General features: G+C 42.3%; 1 protein-coding gene and 1 long non-coding RNA gene across 5 annotated transcripts in view; one reads left to right on the forward strand and one right to left on the reverse strand.

Annotated features, from left to right (window-relative positions):
- The window catches only part of LOC130286974 (uncharacterized), a 56,625-nt gene extending 47,772 nt beyond the window's left edge, over positions 1–8,853 (reverse strand). Inside the window, exons 1-2 of the long non-coding RNA XR_008847423.1 lie at positions 8,554–8,853; positions 6,673–6,801 (exon numbers count right to left, since the gene is read on the reverse strand). This is a non-coding gene — a long non-coding RNA (uncharacterized LOC130286974). The remainder of the gene's footprint in view (positions 1–6,672; positions 6,802–8,553) is intronic.
- Positions 1–26,793, forward strand: part of MARCHF3 (membrane associated ring-CH-type finger 3) — a 237,121-nt gene that overhangs the window by 128,774 nt on the left and 81,554 nt on the right. For 2 of the 4 annotated variants that reach the window (XM_056537307.1, XM_056537308.1), the window contains exon 2: positions 7,919–8,159. In XM_056537307.1, coding sequence (XP_056393282.1) covers positions 7,975–8,159 — 185 coding nt within the window. In that variant the 5' untranslated portion in view covers positions 7,919–7,974. Of the gene's footprint in view, positions 1–7,424; positions 7,535–7,683; positions 7,704–7,918; positions 8,160–26,793 lie in introns of those variants that run through there. The other 2 variants (XM_056537309.1, XM_056537310.1) reach the window with 2 other exon arrangements.

Here is a 26,793-nt window from a genome sequence, read left to right on the forward strand (position 1 = left end):
AGCATGTACGGACAGCGGAAGGGCATGCTGGGTCTTGTAGTTATGCAACAGCCGGAGGCATACTACATTGGCTGGGGATGCTGGGGATTGTAGTTATGCAACAGCTGGAGACACACTGGTTTACTACTTAACTCAGTGTGCCTTCAGCTGTTGCAAAACTACAACTCTCAGCAGTCACCGACAGCCAACGGGCATTCTGGGAGTTGTAGTTATGCAACCACCAGATGCACCACTACAACTCCCAGCATGCACTTGAGCTGTTTGTGCAAGCTGGGAGTTGTAGTTACACAACAGCTGAAGGTACACTTTTCCATAGAAAGAATGTGCCTCCAGCTGTTGCAAAACTACAAGTCCCAGCATGCCCATAAGGGCATGCTGGGAGTTGTGGTGGTCTGCCTCCTGCTGTTGCATAACTACAGCTCCCAGCATGCCCTTGTTGCATGCTGGGAGCTGTTGCTAAGCAACAGCAGGAGGCTGTCACTCACCTCCAACGATCCACACAGGACTGTCCCTCGCCGCCGCTGCCGTCGCTCCTGGGGCCCCGATCCCAACAGGGACGCCGGGGATCGGGGTCCCCAGCACCCGGGGTCGTCTTCCCGCACCCGCTCACGTCCTCCGGAAGAGGGGCGGAGCGGGTTGCGGGAGTGACACCCGCAGCAGGCGCCCTGATTGGTCGGCCGGTAATCCGGCCGACGAATCAGGGCGATCGTGAGGTGGCACCAGTGCCACCTCACCCCTGCAGGCTCTGACTGTTCGGGGCCGTCTCTGACGGCCCCGATCAGCCAGTAATTCCGGGTCATCGGGTCACTGGAGACCCGATTGACCCGGAATCCGCCGCAGATCGCTGGACTGAATTGTCCAGCGATCTGCGGCAATCGCCGACATGGGGGGACATAATGACCCCCCTGGGCGATATGCCGGGATGCCTGCTGAACGATTTCAGCAGGCATCCGGCTCCCCTCCGGCTAGCGGTGGGGGCCGGAAATGCTCAGGGCGTATCCATACGCCCTCGGTCCTTAAGGACTTGGAGACGGGGGCGTATGGATACTCCCTATGTCCTTAAGGGGTTAAAGGGGTGCTCCACTGCTTAGCGTTTGGAAGAAACTGTTCGAAACGCTGGAGCCGGCGCCGGGAGCTCGTGACGTCATAGCCCCACCCCTCATGACGTCACGCCCCGTCCCCTCAATGCAAGTCTATGGAAGGGGGCGTGACGACTGTCACGCCCCCTCCCATAGACTTGCATTGAGGGGGTGGGACGTGATGACATGAGGGGGCGGGGCGTTTGGAACAGTTTGTTTCAAACGCTGAGCAGCGGAGTACCCCTTTAAGGGTACATATTCCGATGCAGGTTTTTACGTTTGCCTACTTTCTGCTGCAGATTTATGCAAACAGAATTTTCCCAGCATAAAATCCCCTAGCACATTATGTTGCTACCCATTGACTTCAGTGGGTCAGCAGCAAATTTGCTGTGGAATTTCCCTTAAACCAATATGTGTGAATGTACCCTACATTAATGGGATAACTGCCCCAGGTTATTTTATTCCTGAATATTACCCCCATAAGTTTGCTGATCGCATCTTTTCGGCAGACATAAAAGCAGTTTTTTGGCAGCACATCTCTCTGGGTAAACCGGTGCTGCTTACATTAATAGAAGTGAATGGCCACATAAATGATTGAGCAATTGATTTACTCCCAACAATGTGGACTGTCTTACTGGTCCTTTGAAGGAGTGCCAATTGACTTGTATACAATCAGTGGTTGTAAAGAGAAGCAATATGCTTGTGTAAAAAGACCCTTAATGGGGTACTCCGGTGGAAAACTTATTTTTTTAAATGAACTGGTGCCAGAAAGTTAAACAGATTTGTAAATGACTTCTATTTCAAAATCTTAACCCTTTCAGTATTTGTTTGCTGCTATATAACACAGAGGAAATTTCTTTTTTGTCTTGTCCACACTGCTCTCTGCTGACACCTCGGCCCGTTTCAGGAACTGTCTAGAGCAGCATAGGTTTGCTAAGGGGATTTTCTCCTGCTCTGGACAGTTCCTGATACCGACATCAGGTGTCAGCAGAGAGCACTGTGGACAAGACAAAAAGAAATTAAAAAAGAAAATTAATTTTCTCTGTAGCATACAACTGCTAAAAAATACTGGAAGGGTAAATATGTTTTAATAGAAATAATTTACAAATCTGTTTAACTTTCTGGCACTATTTCATTTAAAAAAAGTTTTCCACCGGAGTAACCCTTTAAGGCTCAATTTTACACAATGGAGATTCCGCTCAGAATCTAGGGATAGTAAGGTCTAGACTCTATATTAAAGAGGACCATTGTCCAGGGTCAGTATTTAGAGGGTGGTCTGGCCTAGGGTCTTTATGTAGGGATAAACTGGTCCAGGGTTTTAATTGAGGGAAAGTATGGTCTGAGGTCTGTTTTATGGGGAGGCTGATCTGGGGTCTGTATTAGATCAGGGGCTCTGCAGGGATTTGTATATGTTTAGGAGATCTGGTCTGGGTTTCATTGTGGTGTGTTATAAGATATGTCATAAGTGCTATATGTCATAGGTTTGGTGTACTACAGGGTGGGCCATTTATATGGATACACCTTAATGAAATGGGAATGGTTGGTGATATTAACTTCCTGTTTGTTGCACATTAGTATATGTGAGGGGGAAACTTTTCAAGATGGGTGGTGACCGTGGCGGCCATTTTGAAATCGAACATTTTGAATCCAACTTTAGTTTTTTCAATAGGAAGAGGGTCATGTGACACATCAAACTTATTGGGAATTTCACAATAAAAACAATGATGTGCTTAGTTTTAACATAACTTCATTCTTTCATGAGTTATTTACAAGTTTCTGACCACTTATAAAATGTGTTCAATGTGCTGCCCATTGTGTTGGATTGTGAATGCAACCCTCTTCTCCCACTCTTCACACACTGATAGAAACACCGCAGGAGAAATGCTAGCACAGGCTTCCAGTATCTGTAGTTTCAGGTGCTGCAGAATGGGCAAAACAAAAATTGGAAAAATTTTGTTCAGTGATGAGGCAAACTTTTATGTGAATGGTGAAGTTAACAAACAAAACCACCGCTATTGGTCTGACACTAACCCACAATGGATCGATCCCTCCAAGACTGTTAGAACAAAAAAATTGATGGTATGGTGTGGTATATGGGGTACAAAGATGGAAACCTCAAGGCCACTGGATATGCGAAATTGCTACATGATGATGTGTTTCCCTCTTTATGCACTGAAGCTGGCATGTTTCCTGAGTTTTTCCAGCAAGATGGTGCACCACCACATTATGGGTGTCAGGTCCGAGCATTCCTAGATGAACAGTTTCCTGGAAAGTGGATTGGTCGTCGTGGGCCAGTTGAATGGCCCCCAAGGTCTCCCGATCTGACCCCCTTAGACTTTTATCTTTGGGGTCATCTGAAGGCAATTGTCTATGCTGAGAAGATACGAGATGTGCAGCACCTGAAACTATGGATACTGGAAGCCTGTGCTAGCATTTCTCCTGCGGTGTTGTTATCAGTGTGTGAAGAGTGGGAGAAGAGGGTTGCATTGACAATCCAACACAATGGGCAGCACATTGAACACATTTTATAAGTGGTCAGAAACTTGTAAATCATTGCACATCATTGTTTTTCTTGTGAAATTCCCAATAAGTTTGATGTGTCACATAATCCTCTTCCTATTGAAAAAACAAAAGTTGGATTCAAAATGGCCAACTTCAAAATGGCCGCCATGGTCACCACTCATCTTGAAAAGTTTCCCCCCTCACATATACTAATGTGCCACCAACAGGAAGTTAATATCACCAACCATTCCCATTTTATTAAGGTGTATCCATATACATGGCCCACCCTGTACATTATGGCAAAAATATTATATGTTCTCCTTTTTTTGTAAACTGTGAAGGAAATGTGTTCAGAGACCAGTATATAGAGAAGAAACATGCTACCATGAAAAAAAATCTGATGTATAGTTCTCACTTACAGGTCCAAATACATATTATTACCATTTCTCATACATATCACCGGTTACATGTGAGCTAAAAAATTCTACTTCTATTAAATCAACTACAAGCTATGTACAGATCAGGCTATATGTTCTTTAGCTTTATTCCCACATTCCCAAACACCTTTATATGGGTGACCTTTATTGCAGTTCATTCTGAATTCCTTCATGAATAGAATGACAAAGTTACAGTGAAGACTTACACAGGTAGATTGGATACCTTACAAAGGGGATACTGAATGCAGACTTGGATACCTTACAAAGGGGATACTGAATGCAGACTTGGATACCTTACAAAGGGGATACTGAATGCAGACTTGGATACCTTACAAAGGGGATACTGAATGCTGACTTGGATACCTTACAAAGGGGATACTGAATGCAGACTTGGATACCTTACAAAGGGGATACTGAATGCAGCCTTGGATACCTTATGGGTCCTGTGGAAAACTCGATGACAGCATTAATGGCCGCAGTAATGGCTGTCCTTAATTCTTTCATTCTGAAAGGTCTGAATAGACTGAGATTTCACACAATTTCACTAGGAATACATTTCGAAACAGGAGACATCCAGAGGAAACAAATTCATTTTTGCTATTCATACATTCATATATAATGTGTACAGTGATCATTGAATAAAGAATATACATATATGTACAGTATATAAAAAAGAAAGCTCTTCTAGCAATTGGATCCCCTCCTCAATTCACTGAACCATGAGCCCACAGGATAGGGAGTATTTGGTTTCTCTGACACAAAGTGGATTTATGAATAGCTATGCGGCCTCTGATTTCTAAGTGAGATGCTGCAAGTGGCACTCTGCGCTCCTATTACGACATTGATTGAATGCCTTTGCCCAAATCTGACTTCCTTTCCTCCTTTCCTATGCTGTTGATATTCTTCTAGTAATGCATAAAATACTTCTTAATACTCTGCTGTGAATCTACAGTATATTGCACGATTATGATTTTAGAAGCATTTTTTTTTATATAGTCATTTTACTGCATTTTAATATACAGTATATAAGTCCCATTGACTTTAATGGGGTCTGTCGGAGATCCGGAAGTTTGCCAGAGTTTAGAGGTGCGTTCACACTGAGCAATTCACGCTGAAAAATTTACGTGCAGAAAAAATTATTTTCTATTCGAATGGACTATGCGCCGAATCTGCGCGGAATTTGCGCAGAATCGTGCGCGGAAATGGGGGAGAAAGAAGTGAAGGGTTTTTCAGCCATTTCCGCGCAAAAACGATGTTGGGTGGAATTTTCTTTTACCATTGACTTCTATTGATTTCTACTAGCGGATTCTGCTTGAAGAATGAACATGTTCTTTCTTCAAGCAGAACGGAATTCAGCGTTGGAATTCCGCTAGCAGAATTTCCGATGTGAGAACAGGACAGCAGAAAAAACATTAAAGTCAATGGGCAGAGGAGATGTGCATTCATTTGGAGAATTCAAGAGGAATTACTCGAGTGAATTACTCAGTGTGAACGCACCCTAGCAGAGAAAAAAAATTGTGCAGAATCGCCGATGAAGCTTTATATAGCAGAGCCCAAAGGTAATGTGAAAGAGGCCTTAAAGGGGTACTCCGGTGGAAAACTTTATTATTTTTTTTTTTTTTAATCAACTGGTGCCAGAAAGTTAAACATATTTGTAAATTACTTCTATTAAAAATGATTAATCCTTCCAGTACTTATTAGCTGCTGAATACTACCGAGGGAATTCTTATCTTTTTGGACAAGAACATTAATCTCTGCTGACATCTCTGTCCATTTTAAGAACTGTCCAGAGTAGGAGAAAATCCCTGTAGCAAACATATGCTGCCCTGGACAATTCCTAAAATGGACAGAGATGTCAGCAGAGAGCACTGTGGTCATGATGTGAGCAGAGAGCTCTGTGTTCCAAAAAGAAAACAATTTCCTCTGTGGTATTCAGCAGCTAATAAGTACTGGAAGGATTAAGATTTTTTAATAGAAGTAATTTATAAATCTGTTTAACTTTCTGGCACCAGTTGATTAAAAAAAAAAAAAAAAAAAAAAAAAAAAGTTTTCCACCGGAGTACCATTTTAACAGTCTTGATGACTCAATATATTGGGAAGTACTGTCATTTTTAAAAATGTTTTTTTTTTTTTCTTCAAATTAAACATTAATCTGATTTATCAGGGACCATCCTCTGAAATGTCAAATCTCTAGGGGTGTATGGCAGTGAAGTGGTTAATGCGCACATGTCAGTCAGTGGTGGGCTAAAGGAACGACCCGGGGTTGTTTACAGTAGTGTTTTCAGTCATACACAGTTGAGTAATTTCTAGTCAGAGAAACGTTGCTCATCAATCAACATGTTGGCTAATCTCTGAAATGGTGAATATCTATTGGCTGTCAGGGCATGCTGGGAGTTGTAGTGGTGAAACAACTGGAGGCACCCTGTGTTAAAAACAATATCCTGCCATGGCCATGGCGTAACCCCCTACCCCCCACCACCACTTGTCAGTGATTTGCGCCACTTGCCGTTGCTGCGGCGCAACCCCCTCCCCCCCCCCCCCCACCGCCACTTGTCAGTGATTTGTCAGTGATAAGTACTACAACATATCAAAAAGAAAAGTTGGTGACAGTGCCCATTTAAATAAAAACTAATTTTAAAAAGTTATCACCTTACCTACAGGCTAGGGGATAGGTAGCGGATTGGTGGGGGTCCAACTGGGAATTCCACAGATCCCAGCAGTCCCAACTTTTCCATAGACGTCAATGAGTTAAGTCCAGATTATTATTTTGTATGTCCATGTAGCTGTGTAAAAAAAAAAATATATATATATATATATATATATATATATATATATATATATACATGAATATTTATAAAAAGAACAAGTTTCAGTATCTGGTTCTAATATGTAAAATAAAAATCATATTCCCTGTAATGCATTTCAATAGGGCCATACCTATCACCAATTAGGAATCTAATATTATACTGAGATTTTATTTTACTAATATAAAATATACAGGGTTCTGTATATCGTTCTCCCCTGGAGTTCATGAATCCGAATCTCATGTATGGAACTATGCAGCCTAAAATATGGTACATAATACGGTTCTGCACTCATCTGCGCAATACAGCTCAACAGTAATCAAAGCATTAATGAAAACGAGCCCTATGCAAAATAATAGTCCCCTGCTGCCTCCATACCCCCCTCACTGTGACAGACAGTGGTAATTGATGTAAAGGGAACACAAATTGACATTAAGTGAGGCAGATTCATTAAGCCTTTTTACATTCATTTAGTTCCTTTGATGGTCAGGCAGCCTCACAGCCCCTGGCGCGTGGAAAACTGATTTTTTACAGCCGTACGTAGAGTTTCCAGTCACCTGTGTGTGACATGAATTGAAATTAGGCCCAGGTTGCACTAGGAAATGCTCGGGATTATCCAGACCGCCAGCACTTTCTACCTGATCAGCGCATTCATTACTGTAGCTGGAGCTGACAGAAGCGGGCCAGCATGTGCCATGTGGTGTCCTGCACAGTAAGGGTTAAGTCTGTCTTCCTGCCGTGATACGTTGTTTTCTATAAGCTTGTTTTTTAACCGTCACTTTTATTTTTCTCGTCCTCTGAACATCTGTGCAGTGATTCCTGTGTGTGACACCTCAACATCCTTTTTACTCCGGAGACAATGGTCATGTTTTATTGCTGATGTGCGTTGTGCGTAGTGCTTTTTTTTTTTTTTTTTGTATTTGCATCTTCTTCCAGTCGGCTTTCTCAGACGACACATTTGTGCGTAAACTAGGCCTTAATAGTATTGTTTATTTACCAGAGAACAACTGAGCCCTGCTTAATAAAGCCGTCACCACGTGCCAAATTGTTAACAACTGAGACATTTCTGGTGTTTTCTTTTTTTTTTTTTTTACAGATGGAAATCCAGTACGTATACGGAAGCTATTAGCACTATAATTGCTGTCTGTCACTATGACAACAAGCCGCTGCAGTCACCTGCCTGAGGTCTTACCAGACTGCACTAGCCCAGCACCCTCTGGAAAGACAGTGGAAGATTGTAACAGTCTTGTGAATGGACAGCCACAGTATGTCATGCAAGTTTCAGCAAAGGACGGTCAGCTACTGTCGACAGTAGTGCGGACTCTGACAACACAGAGGTAATACAGCTTATTACTACATCCTTTTATGCATTTCTGTGTTATTTTATTGTGACAGTGTTTAACAAAGGCCAGTACTGTGCTGGTGGCTAAAACAATGAGATGTTCATGTTTGGCAGCTCCAAAGACTTAACAATGAACAGTAGGGATCCTAACTCCTCTTATATGTGGCTTAGAAATAGAGAGATTTCAGTATATAGGGGAAATAACTCCAACGTAATTGCTTGTGTCATTTAAAAGAAGGAAACTGCTGTGAAAATGTTTCCATAATGTCAATATCTTAAAATAGCGGGAAATTGTTTTCTTATTACAAGTTCTTACAAGTTTCAGTGGTGTGCATGCAAAGGAATATTACATATACGTTGTTGAATGTTTCATATAAGATGTTCCCTACCTGGTTTTATTGAGTTTGCATGCAGGGCATTATGTTCAGCATGCTCTGGGCAGGCAGCCTCATATTGTCCTCTCCTGGCAGGCAGGCTCTTGTTGTCCCCTCCAGGGCAGGCAGCCTCATATTGCTATTTGCTGGGAAAATCGCCTCATATTGCTTTTTCCTGGGCAGCCATCCTCATATTGTCCTCTCCTGGCAGGCAGGCTCTTGTGGTCCCCTCCAGGGCAGGCAGTCTCATTTGTCTCTTTTCTGGGCAGCCATTCTAATATTGTCCTTTCCTGGGCAAGCAGGCTCATATTGTGCTTTCCTGGGCAGCCATCCTCATATTGTTCTCTCATGGGAAGGCAGGCTCATGACCTCTTCTGGCAGGCAGACTTGTGTTGTACCCTCCTGGTAGGCAGACTTGTGTTGTACCCTCCTGGCAGGCAGACTTGTGTTGTACCCTCCTGGCAGGCAGACTTGTGTTGTACCCTCCTGGCAGACTTGTGTTGTACCCTCCTGGCAGGCAGAATTGTGTTGTACCCTCCTGGCAGGCAGAATTGTGTTGTACCCTCCTGGCAGGCAGACTTGTGTTATACCCTCCTGGCAGACAGTCTTGTGTTGTACCCTCCTGGCAGGCAGACTTGTGTTGTACCCTCCTGGCAGGCAGACTTGTTTTGTACCCTCCTGGCAGGCAGAATTGTGTTGTACCCTCCTGGCAGACTTGTGTTATATCCTCCTGGCAGACAGTCTTGTGTTGTACCCTCCTGGCAGGCAGACTTGTGTTGTACCCTCCTGGCAGGCAGACTTGTTTTGTACCCTCCTGGCAGGCAGAATTGTGTTGTACCCTCCTGGCAGACTTGTGTTGTGCCCTCCTGGCAGGCAGACTTGTGTTGTACCCTCCTGGCAGGCAGACTTGTCTTGTACCCTTCTGGCAGGCAGACTTGTGTTGTCCTCTCCTGACAGGCAGCATCATGGTGTCCTCTTTTGGAACACAGACTCATATTGTCCTCTCCTAGGCAGGCAGGCTCCTATTTGTCCTCTCCAGGGCATGCAGGCTCTTGTTGCCCTCTCCTGAGCAGGCAGTCTCATATTGTTTTCTCCCAGGTATGCAGTCTCATATTGTTTTCTCCCAGGTATGCAGTCTCATATTGTTTTCTCCCAGGTATGCAGTCTCATATTGTTTTCTCCCAGGTATGCAGTCTCATATTGTTTCCTCCCAGGTATGCAGTCTCATATTGTTTTCTCCCAGGTATGCAGTCTCATATTGCTTTTGCCCAGACAGGCAACTTAATTTTGCCCTCTCGAGGGTTGACAGACTCATATTATATTCTCTTTCTGCTGTTACATCCTACTTCCTCTCATCCACATACCTTAATATAGCAAATTAATAAGGGTCTATTCTAACCAGAGATCATCTTCCCATAATCTTCCCAAAGACCATTTATTTCAGTTTGCTGTCAAATTGAATGCAGTCTATTGTTTCCTGTTTTCAGCCATATCCAACTCTAGTGATTGACATTGGAATTAGGGCCAGTAAGTCTATAAAAAATCTTTGCCCCTTGGTCACTACTTTATGTCACATATCACCAGTGCTCATACATATGTGGAACTGATAACAGCAGCATAAACATTAGGCTAAGGCTGGATTCATATCACATTGTACCAGTATGTCACTTGTGTACAACGCAAACCTGTCAAAAAGGCATGTCAACATATATATAGCAGGCAGCTTTGTCAGGAACTACATTCGGTCCATTTTTCGGTTCAGTTCTTTTGACAGGTTTGCAACATATACCAGCAACCTACTAGTACAAATAGGAAATCTTGCTTAAAGATTACCTGTCATATTCAATATGATCATGTACATAAACTTTTGATTTGTCTAGTGCCTATATTTCGCTCTCAAATGCCTTATTCCTGTTGCTTACTTGATTTGTCATCCTGTGCTTTGGAGGGGGTGTGTCCTCAGTCTGCATGACTTTTTTACTCACTAAATCTGCTGAGCTGAGTCTCTTGATCCAATGACTGCAGGCAGGTCTGTAACTCCTCCTCTCTTTTTTCATGCTGCAGTCTGATAGACAGGACAGGAGTGAGCACAGAGAAGTGCTATTACCACCCCCTTCTTAACTGGACTTTGTTTCAGCCTGTGCTTTAAAGGATACCTCTCATCAAATAAACTTTTGATATATTTTAGATTAATGAATGTTGAATAACTTTCCAATAGCATGTTAATGAAAAAATGCTTCTTTCTATTGTATTTTTCCCGATCAGTCCTGTCAGCAAGCATTTCTGACTCATGCTGGAGTCCTAAACACTCAGAGCTGCCAGCCTGCTTTGTTTACAGCCAACAGGCTGTGAACAAAGCAGGCTGGCAGCTCTGAGTGTTCTCCTTTGTGAACAAAGCAGACTGGCAGCTCGTAGTGTTTAGGACTCCAGCATGAGTCTGAAATGCTTGCTGCCAGGACTCGTAGGGAGACCCCTAGTGGTCATTTCTTCAAAGTGGAAAATTAAATAGAAAGAAGCATATTTTTTTAATAACATGCCATTGTGAAGTTATTCTGCATACATTAATCTATAATATATCAAAAGTTTTTTTGATGAGAGGTACCCTTTAACTTGGACAAAGATGATGATGCTGTTGCCAGACAGAATAATGTTCTTGATGGTATGGGGACCCCTAGTGGTGTGTTTTATAAGCCATGATTTCTATAAAAAGGAAATTCAATTGTCTTATGAACTATATTGGAAAGGTTAATGCTTTGACATGATGTACAACATATAAAATATGATAGTGCCTATTTAAGTGTTCCTTTTGACTAATTCAAACCTCAGTTTAAAGTGCCACTGTAGCCTCACCTAAATGCTAGTGCACAACATACTAGATGATACTGAAGGTGTCTTGTGCACGGATCCTATATGATTATATCTTTAACATTTTATTCAATCTAACTGCATCCTAATAACACGACTGAGAATAAAATCCACAAAACATCCAGTTAATCCCAAGACAAATCTGACTTTACATATTTGCCATATACTTATGTTATAATTTGATCACTATGCCAATGTGCCTTTTAAAGTGATGTTGAATTAGACTATCTTATTTTTACTGAACTGCTGAGATCTTTTCAAATCTTGTTTCAACATTCATGCTCTTTGCAGATTTTTATTCTCTGAGAAACGGAGGGCTTTTAAGTTCTTTTTGCACAGATGTCAAATAATATTATAAGCTTTGCTGAGACCAATGTGTGCGGCAATTCAGTAAGAAGATACTTCTTTTTTCAATATAGTAAAGTATCTCAGTTGGCCTCATTTCCAAATGACATGCCTTCAACCAACCGTGACTACTAAAGCGGAAAAATACCATTAATGGAAATGCATTACCATGCTAGCCAAAGAATGCAGAGTGAATAAGGTCACACTGCTCGCATATCATGCCCTCATCTAGGGGCATATCTCTTACAGTCAACCTACTAATGCATTGTTCCTTATAATGCCAGTTGTTAGTATGTTCTGCATGTTTGTCGTAGTGTATTTATGTGTAAAAGACAATATTAAAAGGGTTGCCTGGTTTATAAATTCCATTCAAAACCCTCATCTATTAACCAGAAAGGAGCAACAAAGGCTCTAAAGAGCCTGGCATGGCATTGAATCTGTTTGATTTCAATGGGAATAGTGTAATACTTCTTTTGTCCTTTTGTGGCACTGCAACAGAATGAAGCACTTTCTGCCAGGTTCTCCTATAGATTACAGTTGATTGGTGGGCCTATTAAAACCTGCCCAGAGAAACAGTTGCTAAGTTGTCCATAGCAACCAATTAAATTGCTTCTTTCATTTCTCAGAGACCTTTTCAAAAATGAAAGAAGCGATCTGATTGGTTGCTATGGACAATTCAGCAACTTTTCCTCTGGAAAGGTTTTGATAAATCTCCCCCTATTTAAAGGGGTACCCCGGTGAAAACCTTTTTTCTTTTAAATCAACTGGTGGCAGAAAGTTAAACATATTTGTAAATTACTTCTATTAAAAAATCTTAATCCTTCCTGTACTTATTAGCTGCTGAATACTACAGAGGAAATTATTTTCTTTTTGGAATGCTCTCTGGAGACATCACGAGCACAGTTCTCTCTGCTGGCGTTATTGTAATAATAATAACGCTTCATTTATTGTTGTCCTAAGTGGGATTTGAACCCAAGTCCCCAGCACTGCAAGGCAGCAGTGCTAACCACTGAGTCACCGTGCTGCCCTTAGAATACATCTTCTATGCATGGTTGCTAAAATGGACAGAGATGTCAGCAGAGAGAACTGTGCTCGTGATGTCATCAGTGTTCCAAAAAGAAAGGAATTTTCTCTGTAGCATTCAGCAGCTAATAAGTACTGGAAGGATTAAGATTTTTTAATAGAAGTAATTTACGAATATGTTTAACTTTCTGCCACCAGTTGATTTAAAAGGTAAAAGGTTTTCACCGGTATACCCCTTTAAATCTCCCACAATTCAAGACAGCCACCCACACCATTACCTACTGAACCTGCATTTCTCTGATTACAACAAGCCCCACCCACTGGACACTCCACATTATCGCCAACTTTAACTTGTTACCATCTGGTTGTGCCGTGGGTGATTTGTTTACAGCTTGTTCATCGGCACATCCTCTCCTCAATAGGCAATCTCTGAACTATGTGCGTGCATTGGTGCACACTTTCATATTGGCATCTCCCCACCACTAGGGGCACTTCTCAGAGGCTGGCTGGCAATTTTTAGTATGGAGAGGCAAGCAGATAGTAGCTCCCCACCTATTTAACTCCACTTTCCCATACTGCCTGCCCCACCTCCCTTGTGACAGTACTTGTACTTATTGAGATCATTTTCTATACATGATACTGTATACGTTAAAAAAAAGGTCATAGTTGGCAAAAGTTATCAATTAACACCTGTATATACTGAGTCAATATTATCACTATACATATACAATATACCAAGATCAATATAACCAGTGCCCACTTTGGATGCAACCACGATTATTATGTTCAGTGTCACTGTGGCTCCCCTCTCTCTCCAGCGCGGGTGGCATCTTCAGGCAGCAGACCACACAGAGAAGCTGCTTACTGAGGGGAGAGCTGGTATTGACTGACATTGGAGATCACTCTTATGCCGGTCATTTAACTATTTAAAGTGGTATTCCAAGAAAAAAACTTTTTTTTTTATATCAACTGGCTCCAGAAAGTTAAACCGATTTGTAAATGACTTCTATTCAAAATTATTAATCCTTCCAGTAGTTATCAGCTGCTGAATTTGAGTTGTTCTTTTCTGTCTGACAACAGTGCTTTCTGCTGACACCTCTGCTTGTCTCAGAAACTGTGGGTAGGAGCAAATCCCCATAGTAAACCTCTAATGCTTCAGACAGTTCCTGAGACAAGCAGAGCTGTCAGCAGAGAGCACTGTTGTCAGATAGAAAAGTACAACCCAACTTCAGCAGCTGATAACTACTGGAAGGATTACGATTTTTTTAATAGAAGTAATATACAAATCTTTTTGGAGCCAGTTGATATTTAAAAAAAAAAAAAAGTTTTTTCCTGGAATACCCCTTTAAATGCTGTGATCAATACATTACATTGATCTATATAAGCAATCAAATAATTGCTTATAAAAGACCCCTAGCATTGCTTAACCCCTTAAGGGCCGGGGTTTTTTCAGTTTTTGCACTTTCGTTTTTTGCTCCTTGCCTTTAAAAAATCATAACTCTTTCAATTTTACACCTAAAAATCCGTATGATGGCTTATTTTTTGTGCCACCAATTCTAATTTGTAATGACGTCAGTCATTTTGCCCAAAAATCTATGGTGAAACGGAAAAAAAATCATTGTGAGACAAAATTGAAAAAAAAAAAACGCTGTTTTGTAATTTTGGGGGCTTCCGTTTATACATAGTACATTTTTCGGTAAAAATGACACCTTATCTTTATTCTGTAGGTCCATACGATTAAAATGATACCCTACTTATATAGGTTTGATTTTGTCGGACTTCTGGAAAAAAACACAACTTCATGCAGGAAAAGGTATACGTTTAAAATTGTCATCTTCTGACCCCTATAACTTTTTATTTTTCCGCGTAAGGGGCGGTATGGGGGCTCATTTTTTGCGCCGTGATCTGAAGTTTTAAACGGTACCATTTTTGCATTGATAGAACTTATTGATCGCTTTTTATTGATTTTTTCATGATATAAAAAGGGACCAAACATACACTATTTTGGACTTTGGAATTTTTTTGCGCGTACGCCATTGACCGTGCGGTTTAATTAACGATATATTTTTATAATTCGGACATTTCCGCACGCGGGGATACCATATATGTTAACTTTTATTTTTATTTACACTGTGTTTTTTTTTATGGGAAAAGGGGGGTGATTCAAACTTTTAATAGGGGAGGGGTTAAATAATCTTTATTCACTTTTTTTTTCACTTTTTTTTTGCAGTGTTATAGCTCCCATAGGGACCTATAACACTGCACACACTGATCTTTTACATTGATCACTGGTTTCTCATAGGAAGCCAGTGATCGATGATTCTGCCGCTTGACTGCTCATTGTTAGGATTCGGCAGGCTGGATGTGGATCCTCTGTGTCAGCAAGGGATTGGCGTGGACCATGTCGGTGGACCGATTCTAGGTTGCTACTGGTATTCACCAGAGCCCGCCGCAAAACGGGATGGTCTTGCTGCGACGGTAGCAACCAGGTCGTATCCACCGGCAACGGCTCAACCTCGTGACTGCTGAGAAGGCGTGGGACAGAAGGACTAGACAGAGGCAAGGTCAGATATAGCAGAAGGTCGGGGCAGGCGGCAAGGTTCGTAGTCAATGGCGATAGCAAGAGGTCAGGAACACTGGTAAGGCAAATACTATAAACGCTTTCTCTGGCACAAGGCAACAAGATCCGGCCAAGCAGTGAAGGGGAATTGAGGTTATATGAGCAGGGAGCAGGTGGAGGCTAATTAGACTGATTGGGCCAGGCACCAATCATTGGTGCACTGGCCCTTTAAATCTTAGAGAGCTGGCGCGCGGGCCCTAAGGAGCGGAGCCGCGCGCGCCAGGACGTGACAGCCGGGGACCAGGACAGGTGAGTGACTTGGGATGCGATTCGCGAGCAGGCACGTCCCACTATGCGAATCGTATCCGCGCCAGCAGTGTCAGTGCAGTGCTCCCGGTCAGCGGGTCTGACCGGGGCGCTGCAGAGAGAGAAACGCCGCGAGCGCCCCGCGGAGGAGCAGGGACCCGGAGCGCTAGGCGTAACACTCATGTCTGGATCTCAGGCACTGAGCAGTCATTCGGCGATCGGACAGCGAGGAGGCAGGTAGGGACCCTCTGGCTGTCCTCTAAGCTGTTCGTGATGCCGCGATTTTGCCGCGGCTATCCCGAACAGCCCACTGAGCTAACCGGCACTTTTTACTTTCACTTTTAGCCGCGTGGCTCAGCTTTGAGCACGCAGCTAAAGGGTTAATATCGCGCGGCACCACGATCAGTGCCGCGCGCTGTTAGCGGCGGGTCCCGGCTTCACTATGACGCCGGGCCCGCCGTGATATGATGCAGTGTCACCGTGGGACCCCGCGTTATATCACGGGAGCGGGACCAAGGACGTACTCATAAGTCCTAGGTCCTTTAGAGGTTAAAAAAGTATGAGAAAAAAAGGTTTTAAAAATATAACTCCTCCTCTCTAATATACCAGTACAGCTCTTGGCTCCACAAATAATTAGCTCTCATGGAAAAAAAAAGTAATATGGGTCAGAATATGGCTATGAAGAGATGTTTTTTTTTTGTTTGTTTGTTTTTTGTGATCCTAAAAAATTTGCTAAAACTATAATTTGTTGACATGGAATATGTGGTCAGAAAAAATATGACTATTAATAACTTCAACCTAGGTGTATGCAAACATGTGAATTGAACTGTGTATGATTAAAGTGTACCCGTCAGATCCAACAAAAAAACTTTTTTTTTTTATATATCACTCAGTACCTAATCCTGACCATGTGCATCACATTTTTATGTGTCTAGCACCTTTATTTGTTTTTTTATTACACTTTTAATTTAGCTCACTAGTCTGAATTCCTCTCAAAGGTAGGGGGCGTGGCCTCACTGTGCAGGTCTCCGCCCCCTCCCTCAGTATGCTGTCTGCTCACATCTTCTCTAGCATTAGCAAAACTACAACTCCCAGCTTGTCCTCACTGACAGTAGCGGGACACCAGCTGACAGTGGAAGGATTTTTCCTCCAGCTCTGAGCCCTGCGCTCACAACTGTCAATCAAGGAAGTGTGTCCATGACATAGGTGATGATGCATGGACACAGCAGGACTAGTATGTGTCCAAGCAGGCAGGGGGGGCAGTTGTTTGACTGGCTTTTTCGGTATGAAAAACTGAACATTTTCTAATGAAAGCAATTGCAAAACCTATTGGTTATACATGCTTTACAACATATCAACATTTTTTGTATCTGACAGTGCCCATTTAAGTGAGATTAAAAATCTATAGCATTTGTTTTAAATATGGATCAGCCTATTAAAAAAATGTAAAAGTATGACATGTATAACTACCATCATAGTGGCATGCTGTGAGTAGTGGAGCTATCTTGTATAATTTTCATCGAAGTTTTACTAGCTGTCACGTCAAGCAAAAATGCCTGCTAAAATAAAGCAGATTATACTGGGGATCAGCACATCACTGTCAATCTATGTAAATACGCCTGCATAAAGTTTCCATAAAACTTCTTTATATGAGACATGAATTAATTTAGGTTTAGTTTAAATTCACCCTATCCAGAAAGAGAAGAAGAAATTACTTAATGGGGTTTGCCTCTTTTGACAATTAATTTGTTAAAAGGGACCCTCAATGATAAGCTGGATCCCACAGCATTTTTTATTTATTGTGTGTGAACCTGGCAAGTAGTCAGTTCCCTTGCAGCATCACTGTAAGTAATATGCAATGCTAAAATTAATCACAAAATAAATAAAATTCACCATATCAGTCCCCTGCTAGTCCAAAGCCAACCCTTCCTGGATACACTGCTGGGCACTCTTCACCAACTGATTCCATCGGTGACGTCTCGGCATGACATGTGACCACTGCTGCAGAGGAGACCCATACGATGTTGACATGTCAGCACTACAACCAGTGATTGGTGTAAGGGGATAGGCCTTGCCACCCTTTAGTAATATGTTTTTTGCTCAAGTGACTTTTTTCCTTTGTTTCTCCCATTATGGTTCAAATATTTTTATTAAACAATTAAAAACATACAGTAGTCCATATAGTAAACAGTGTCTAGATATCAAACAGAACCAATGTATAGAGCTCTTCGCCCAATATATCCCAGTGATCTGACTCCAGCCTCTATTATCACATCCCGCATTCTTTTAGTGGGTTGATTGGACTGTGTGAAGATGGCCAAACCATTTAGGAATTCAAGGAAGTAGGGGTTGCCCACCATGGGAGTCAGGGGACCAGGAGCTGTCACTAAGTTTAGGTGAAGACTTTCCACAGGAATGGAGACAGGTCAAGACATCGCCTGCCACAGCATTAGAGAGCCAAAGTACACCTCGCACCACCCACTCAATTTCTACCCGAAGCTTTGAACCTATATGCCACCTTACGCAAACACCTAAGTTAGGAGCCTTGCAGATTTCGCAGCAGAGTCGGATTGGTAGAACAATTAAAGCAGCCAGCCAATTTTATGGACACTGATATTCCTAACCAAGAGAGTGGTCTTGCATTCTAGTTCTGGAGGTCAGACTCCAGAGAGAAGGGCATTGGTTTAAAGTTAAGGTCAGATTCCAGGTGTTTTAGATCAGCTGGAATCTGAATGGCAAAATATTTGGTGGATACGTGTTACCAGCGAAAAGGAAAGTTAACCCTTAGTTCAGCCACCTCCTTATTGGCAACAGTGATGTTCACTTTTGATGATTGTGTGTAAAATAACAGACAGCTTAACTCTCGTGAGTATAAAGCAAATAACAAAAGCAAGCCCCCACTGTCCAATTACCATACCCTGATAAAAGGGCATTTGCTTGTCCATCACCAAGATTTATAAGAATGGGGACAAGGGACAACCCTGGCACTTTCCATTAGAGATCCAGAATGGTTCAGAGAGCATCTCATTCACACTTACTTAGGCTGTAGGTGTAATGTATAGAGCGAGAATGCATTCCATCATTTGGGACCCAGGTCAACCAATCTTTGCATTTTTTGCATTTTTCTAACTTTGAAGCTCTCTGCTTGTAAGGAAAATGGATATTCCAAATAAATTTTATATTGATTCACAAATACAATATGTCTAATTTATGTTGGCATCATAAAATTGACCTATTTTTACTTTTTGAAGACATTAGAGGGCTTCAAAATATAGCATCAATTTTCAAAATTTTCATGAAAATTTCAAAATCTGAAGGGACAGATGTTACAGAACTACAACTCCCAGCATGCCTGGGCAGTCTAGACATGCTGAGCTACCGTCTGGGCACCACTGTATATAGTGGTCTCCAAACTGTGACCCTCCAGCCTTTGGCTGTTTGGGCATGCTGGGAGTTGCAGTTAGGCAACCACTAGGAAGACAGCAATAAATATCGCTTTAATGCCACCTTCGTTTATGCTCCACGCCATCGCCTCCCTACCTCCGCCACTGATCTCCGCTGATGCCACCGATGATCAGCGGTCCCCACTGCATCTTCTCCCCAGGTACTGGCCGCCATCTTCTCCCCCCCGTTCTGCACGACATCCAGGGGTGGGCAGAGTGGGGGGTTTCCATGTTAACCCCCCGTTTTCAACTGCCATTGGTCAGTAGTCATTGCTGACTAATGGCAGGGGATAGGAGGAGGTGGCACCACTGCAACCTCGCTCCTATCCCTTAGGATGATCGGGGCTGTCACTGGGCGATATGCCGGGATGCCTGCTGAACGATATCAGCAGGCATCCTGGTCCGGTCCCCACCCGGGGAGTGGCGGGGACCAGAATTCCCACGGGCGTATCCATACGCCCTATGTCCTTAAGGACTCAGGATGCAGGGCGTATGCATACGCCCTGAGTCCTGAAGAGGATAAGGACTGAGCCCTGTTTTGCAATTCTGATCACTGTCACTTTAAGCATTAATAACTCTGGGATGCTTTTACCGTTTATTCTGATTCCGAGTTAGTTTTTTCGTGACATATTCTACTTTATGTTAGTGGTATATTTCCATCGCTACTTCCATCATTTTCTTGGTGAAAAATTTAAAAATTTGATGAAAGATGTGAAATTTTAGCATTTTTTTTTTTTACTTTGAAACTCTCTGTTTATAAGGAAAATGGACATCCCAAACAAATGATATATTGATTCACATATACAATATGTATACCGTATATACTCGAGTATAAGCCGAGTTTTTCAGCACGATTTTTCGTGCTGAAAACACCCCCCTCGGCTTATACTCGAGTGAACTCCCCCACCCGCAGTGGTCTTCAACCTGCGGACTTCCAGAAGTTTCAAAACTACAACTCCCAGCAAGCCCGGGCAGCCATCGACTGTCCGGGCTTGCTGGGAGTTGTAGTTTTGAAACCTCCGGAGGTCCGCAGGTTGAAGACCACTGCGGCCTTCAACATCATCCAGCCCCCTCTCACCCCCTTTAGTTCTGAGTACTCACCTCCGCTCGGCGCTGGTCCGGTCCTGCAGGGCTGTCCGGTGAGGAGGTGGTCCGGTGGGATAGTGGTTCCGGGCTGCTATCTTCACCGGGGAGGCCTCTTCTAAGCGCTTCGGGCCCGGCCTCAGAATAGTCACGTTGCCTTGACAACGACGCAGAGGTGCGTTCATTGCCAACGTACTTCTGCGTCGTTGTCAAGGCAACGCCTCTATTCCGGGCCGGAAGCGCGGAGAAGAGGCGCCCCCGGTGAAGATAGCAGCCCGGACCACCTCCTCACCGGACAGCCCTGCAGGACCGGACCAGCGCCGAGCGGAGGTGAGTACTCAGAACTAAAGGGGGTGAGAGGGGGCTGGATGATGTTGAAGGCCGCAGTGGTCTTCAACCTGCGGACCTCCGGAGGTTTCAAAACTACAACTCCCAGCAAGCCTGGACAGCCGATGGCTGCCCGGGCTTGCTGGGAGTTGTAGTTTTGAAACCTCTGGAGGTCCGCAGGTTGAAGACCACTGAGGGCGAATGATGAGAAGAGGATGATGAAGGGGGGGTGTGGGGATGATGAAGGGGGGTGGGGATGATGACAAGGGGATGATGAAGGGGGGATGTGTGGGATGATAAGGGGATGATGAAGGGGGGATGTGTGGGATGATAAGGGGATGATGAAGGGGGGATGTGTGGGATGATAAGGGGATGATGAAGGGGGAATGTGTGGGATGATGACAAGGGGATGATGATGAGGATGTTAATGACGGGTCTGGATGATGACAGGGGGGGATGAGGTATTTCCCACCCTAGGCTTATACTCGAGTCAATAACTTTTCCTGGGATTTTGGGTTGAAATTAGGGGTCTCGGCTTATACTCGGGTCGGCTTATACTCGAGTATATACGGTACTTTAAAAATGTTCAAAATCTGAATTTTTCAGGGACCAGTTCAGTTTTGAAGTGGATTTGAGGGGCCTTCATATTAGAAATACCTCAGAAATGACCCCATTATAAAAACTGCACCCCTCAAAGTATTCCAAATGACATTCAGAAAGTGTGTTAACCCTTTAGGTGTCACAGGAATAGCAGCAAAGTGAAGGAGAAAATTCAAAATCTTTTACACTCACAATTTTTACACTCGCATGTTTACCCAAGGGGTAAAAGGAGAGAAATCACTGTAAAATTTGTAACCCAATTACTAGAGGGCTCAGAAGGGAAGGAGCGACAATGGGATTTTGAAGAGTGAGTTTTTCTGAAATGGTTTTTGGAGGCATGTCACATTCAGGAAGCCCTTATGATGCCAGAACAGCAAAAAAAAATAAAAAATAAACAAGGCATACTGTTTTGGAAACTACACCCCTCAAGGAACGTAACAAGGGGTACAGTGAGCCTTAACACCCCACAGGTGTTTGATGACTTTTCGTTAAATTTGGATGTGTAAATAAAAATGATTTTTTTTTCACTAAAATGCTGTTTTTTCCCCAAATTTTACATTTTCACAAGGGGTAATAGGAGAAAATGACCCCCCAAATTTGTAACCCCATCTCTTCTGAATATGGAAATACCCCATGTGTGGACTTCAAGTGCACTGCGGGCACACTACAATGCTCAGAAGAGAAGGAGTCACATTTGGTTTTTGTAAAGCAAATTTTGCTGAAATGGTTTTTGGGGGACATGTCGCATTTAGGGTGTGACCCCATTTTGAAAACTACAACCCTAACAGAATTTAATAAGGGGTGCAGTGAGCATTTACACCCTACTGGCATTTGACAGATCTTTGGAACAGTGGGCTGTGCAAATGAAAAATTAAAATTACCACTGTTCCAAAAATCTGTCAGACACCTGTAGGGTGTAAATGCTCACTGCACCCCTTATTACAATCTGTGAGGGGTGTAGTTTGCAAAATGGGGTCACATGTGGGGGGTGTCCACTGTTCTGGCACCATGGGGGCTTTGTAAACACACATGGCCTTCAATTCCAAACACATTCTTTCTCCAAAAGCCCAATGGCGCTCCTTCTCTTCTGAGCATTGTAGTGCGCCCGCAGAGCACTTTATATCCACATACGGGGTTGGGAAACACTGAGTTAGGAAACAGAATGTTTTCCAACCTGTGTGCCTCCAGTTGTTGCAAAACTACAGCTGCCAGCATGCCCAGACAGCCGAAGGGCATGTTGGAAGTTGTAGTTATGCAATAACAGGAGGAGAACAGTTTGGAGACCACTGTATAGTGGTTTCCAAACTGAAGCCCTCCAGATGTTGCAAAACTACAACTCCCAGCATGCTGAGACTTTCCAGGCATGCTGGGAGTTGTAGTTCTGCAACATATTAATAAAAGGAAGGTAAAATCAAGCACATAACATAAACTCCCTGCACAGTTAACAGTCAGTCCAGCTTGAGTTTTGTCCTTCTGTCTAGCTTCTTCCAGAGCATAGCTCTTTAGTCAAACATACACATATAAAAATAAAAATAAACCAGAAAAGTATGATCATATAAACATGTACATAAAGCTCTAATAAAAATAAATATAGGTATGTTTGCTTACAAAAAAGTGTTATTGTTGCCATAGTGGCATGCAATATTATGCCTACACTTTATGCACATGTTGGATGTGAAAGGTTGGCGGGTCATTGTGCATTGCAGCTCCATCATACCCTGTCAGAAACACTGGGCATCAACATACTAACCTAGTTTCATAGCTGTTAGTGTTCAGAAGTGTTAAAGGGGTATTCTGACTTCATACATCTCCATTCATCATAGACATCAATGGAGGGGGCGTGACGTGACGTCACTAGGGGGGTGTGGCCGTAATGTCACATCCGCATCTTGGAGGCAGCACAGAGATTCTATGGTTCCCCAGCAGCGGCACCCCTGCAATCATACATCTTACCCCCTATCCGTTGGATAGGGGATAAGATGTATAAAGCCGGAATATCCCTTTAATGCAGGCCCAGCTGAAGCTAGATGCTGACACAGTGGTGTTTTGGTTTGTGAGCCAGAACTGTAATGGAAGAGGACAGAGATGACTATTTAAAAGACCAGTGTTGTGGTCCCAGGAGAAAGTATGTGGTGTAACCTCTGGGAAGGGTGCTAATAAAATGTGGCTAGTGGTCCCTCAAGTTACAATATTAATTGGTTCCAGGATGATATATATATATATATATATATATATATATAATCCACACTATCTTACTTTAGAAGAAAGCATTGTGAAATATTCCTGTAGTTATATTAACAAAAAGTGAAACAATGTTCTTGATGCCATTGATTTAACCTCTTAAGGACCCAGGACGTATGGGTATGTCCTGGGTCCCGGTCCTGCGATATAACGCGGGGTCACACGGTGACCCCGCATCATATCGCGGCGGGCCCGGCGTCATAGTGAAGCCGGGACCCGCCTCTAATAGCGCACGGCACTGATTGCGGTGCCGCGCGCTATTAACCCTTTAGCTGCGCGCTCAAAGCTGAGCCGCGCGGCTAAAAACTAAAGTGAAAGTTGCCGGTTAGCTCAGGGAGCTGTTCGGGATCGCCGCGGTATAATCGCTGCATCCCGAACAGCTGTAGTACAGGAGGAAGTCTTCTTACCTTCCTTCCTGCAGTCCGATCACCGAATGAATGCTTCAAGCCTGAGATCCAGGCTTGAGCATTCAATCGCCGAAAACACTGATTGATCCATTCCTATGAGATGCATCAATCAGTGTAAAAGATCAGTACATGCAATGTTATAGCCCCCTATAGGAGCTATAATATTGCATAATAAAAGTGTAAAAAAATCATTAACCCTTTCAATTATCCCTTCCCCAATAAAAGTTTGAATCAACCGGCATTTCCAAGAATAAAAAAAAGACAGTGTAAACAAAAATAAACATATGTGGTATCACCGCGTGCGGAAATGTCCGAATTATAAAAATATACCGCTTTTTAAACCGCAGGTTCAATGGCGTACACGCAAAAAAATTCAAAAGTCCAAAATAGCGCATTTTTGATCACTTTTTATACCACATAAAAGTGAATAAAAAGTGATCTAAAAGTCTGATCAGAACAAAAATGGTATCACTAAAAACTTCAGATCACGGCACAAAAAATGAGTCCTCATAGCGCCCTGAACACAGAAAAATAAAAAGTTATAGGGTTCAGAAGATTTTAAATGTATACATTTTCCTGCATGTAGTTATGATTTTTTTCTGAAGTGATACAAGATCAAACCTATATAAGTAGGGTATCATTTTAACCGTATGGACCTGCGGAATAAAGATAAGGTATCATTTTAGCCAAAACTTACAAAATAGTGTTTTTTCATCAATTTTGTCGCACATTGATTTTTTTCCCGTTTCACCGTAGATTTTTGGGCAAAATGACTAATGTCATTACAACGTAGAATTAGTGACGCAAAAAATAAGCCATCATATAGAATTTTAGGTGAAAATTTTAAAGAGTTATGATTTTTTAAAGTTAAGGAGGAAAAATTTTAAATGAAAAAAACGAAAAAGCCTTAAGGGGTTAACAATAGTGATTTATTGTAGTTGTGTAAAAATAAAATAAATGTATACAGCTATCCAAAACCACATGGGAAAGGGGATTTCCAGGGAAAATAAATCATAGAAACTAAAATGTAATATTTGGCCATAGGAAGATGAAACCATATTTCTTTCTTTTCCTGTAAGGAAAGATAAAGAGTTGTGTTTTAAGAAGACACTTAGCCATGAGGACACTTGAATCTCATTATTATAGCTAGATTATGCATTATAATGTATTAGTAATGTATAATATATTTGACCCTCCAATGTCTTTTCAAGGTCGGAACAATATAGTTGTGATTTACTAACTAGAGTAAAATAGTATCAAATCAGATTTCTTCTATTATTTCTCAATTAAAAATGTCAAAATGTCTATGGGGCCATAAAGATGCTTTTGCTATTGCATATAAATGTGTTCTCAGGGTGATGGCAATTTTATTTTGGATTAGCTGAAATTGTTGTAACTCTGTGCTCAGTGGATTCCAATCAATAGAAGAGAAAACCGATAATGTAAAGGCCTATTTTTGTTTTCTGTAACTATTTTTCATTTATTGTCTTGTATTGCATGTATATGGTTAATTTACATACATTGTAATCATCAAAGCTACTGGATGTATCCATGACTGCATATCATGGAGTATTTAAAGGGGTACTCCGGTGGAAAACTTTTTTTTTAAATTAACTGGTGCCAGAAAGTTTAACAGATTTGTAAATTACTTCTATTACAAAAAATCTTAATCCTTCCAGTACTTATTAGCTGCTGAATACTAGATAGGAAATACTTTTCTTTTTGGAACACAGTGCTCTCTGCTGACATCACGAGCACAGTGCTCTCTGCTGACATCTCTGTCCATTTTAGGAACTTTCCAGAGCAGCATATGTTTGCTAAGGGGATTTTATCCTACTCTGGACAGTTCTTAAAATGGACAGAGATGTCAGCAGAGAGCACTGTGCTCGTGATGTCAGCAGAGAGCTCTGTGTTCCAAAAAGAAAATAATTTCCTCTGTAGTATTCAGCAGCTAATAAGTACTCGAAGGATTAATATTTTTTAATAGAAGTAATTTTCAAATCTGTTTAACTTTTTGGCACCAGTTGATAAAAAAAAATTCCACCGGAGTACCCCTTTAATTGTGATTGGGGGGGAGGAGTTTGCCTTGCTCTGGATCAACACAGTAGGGTCTTATGTTGAACTCGATGGGCTCTTGCCTTTTTTTCAATCTTAAAAACGATGTTACTATGTGTAGCAGATAAGATTGGAAACTGTACAACTTACCTAGCCAACCCATTAGCCCACTGAATGCGTGGCAGCGACCTCACATAGACTAAACAAAAAGGAGCAATGTCCCACACTGCTTTAGTAAGATCGTCAGTACTTTATTGAATTTTTATAAAAGCCATAATTCAGACAATGGGAGATAAAGATTGACGCATTCTGTGCACAATACTACATGAAGCGCCTCTGTCTTTATCTACCTATTGCTGAAATGATGGCTTTTATGAGGATTCAATAAAGTGCTGAAGATCTTACTTATGTTTTGCTGGACATTGGGGGAGATTTATCAAAACCAGTGTAGAGGAAAAGTTGACCAGTTGCCCATAGCAATCAATCAGATCGCTTCTTTCATTTATCACAGGCCTTTTCAAAAATGAAAGAAGCAATCTGATTGGTTTCTATGGGCAACTGGTCAGCTTTTCCTCTACACAGGTTTTGATAAATCTCCCCCTTGGGAAGAGAAAGACTCTTAGCTTGGCTCCATCCGTATTCTCAACTTACGATTATGGTTATACTGCTTTTTATTTTCATACAAAAATAAAAATAAGAGAACAGGTTAAAATGAAGAGCAGTTGCTTTATCCACAGGGAATAAAAAGATCAGCTGTTATAGTGGATCTGTACTTTTTCTTATGGCATACATCTAGTGGTCAACTGCTGGGACCAGTGGAGTCGAAGGCCATGTTCACACCGCGGAATTTCTGTGCGGAATCCCATTCATTTCAATGGGATTCTGCTGCACTGTGCACACAGCATAATGTCATCCGCAAAACGAATAGATATGTCTTTCTGCAGATTCCGAAAGGAAATGCATTACTGTCTATGAGACAGCACATTTCAGAGCAGTCCTA

Source organism: Hyla sarda, chromosome 1 (genome assembly GCF_029499605.1).
Source record: "Hyla sarda isolate aHylSar1 chromosome 1, aHylSar1.hap1, whole genome shotgun sequence".
Classification (NCBI taxonomy): domain Eukaryota; kingdom Metazoa; phylum Chordata; class Amphibia; order Anura; family Hylidae; genus Hyla; species Hyla sarda.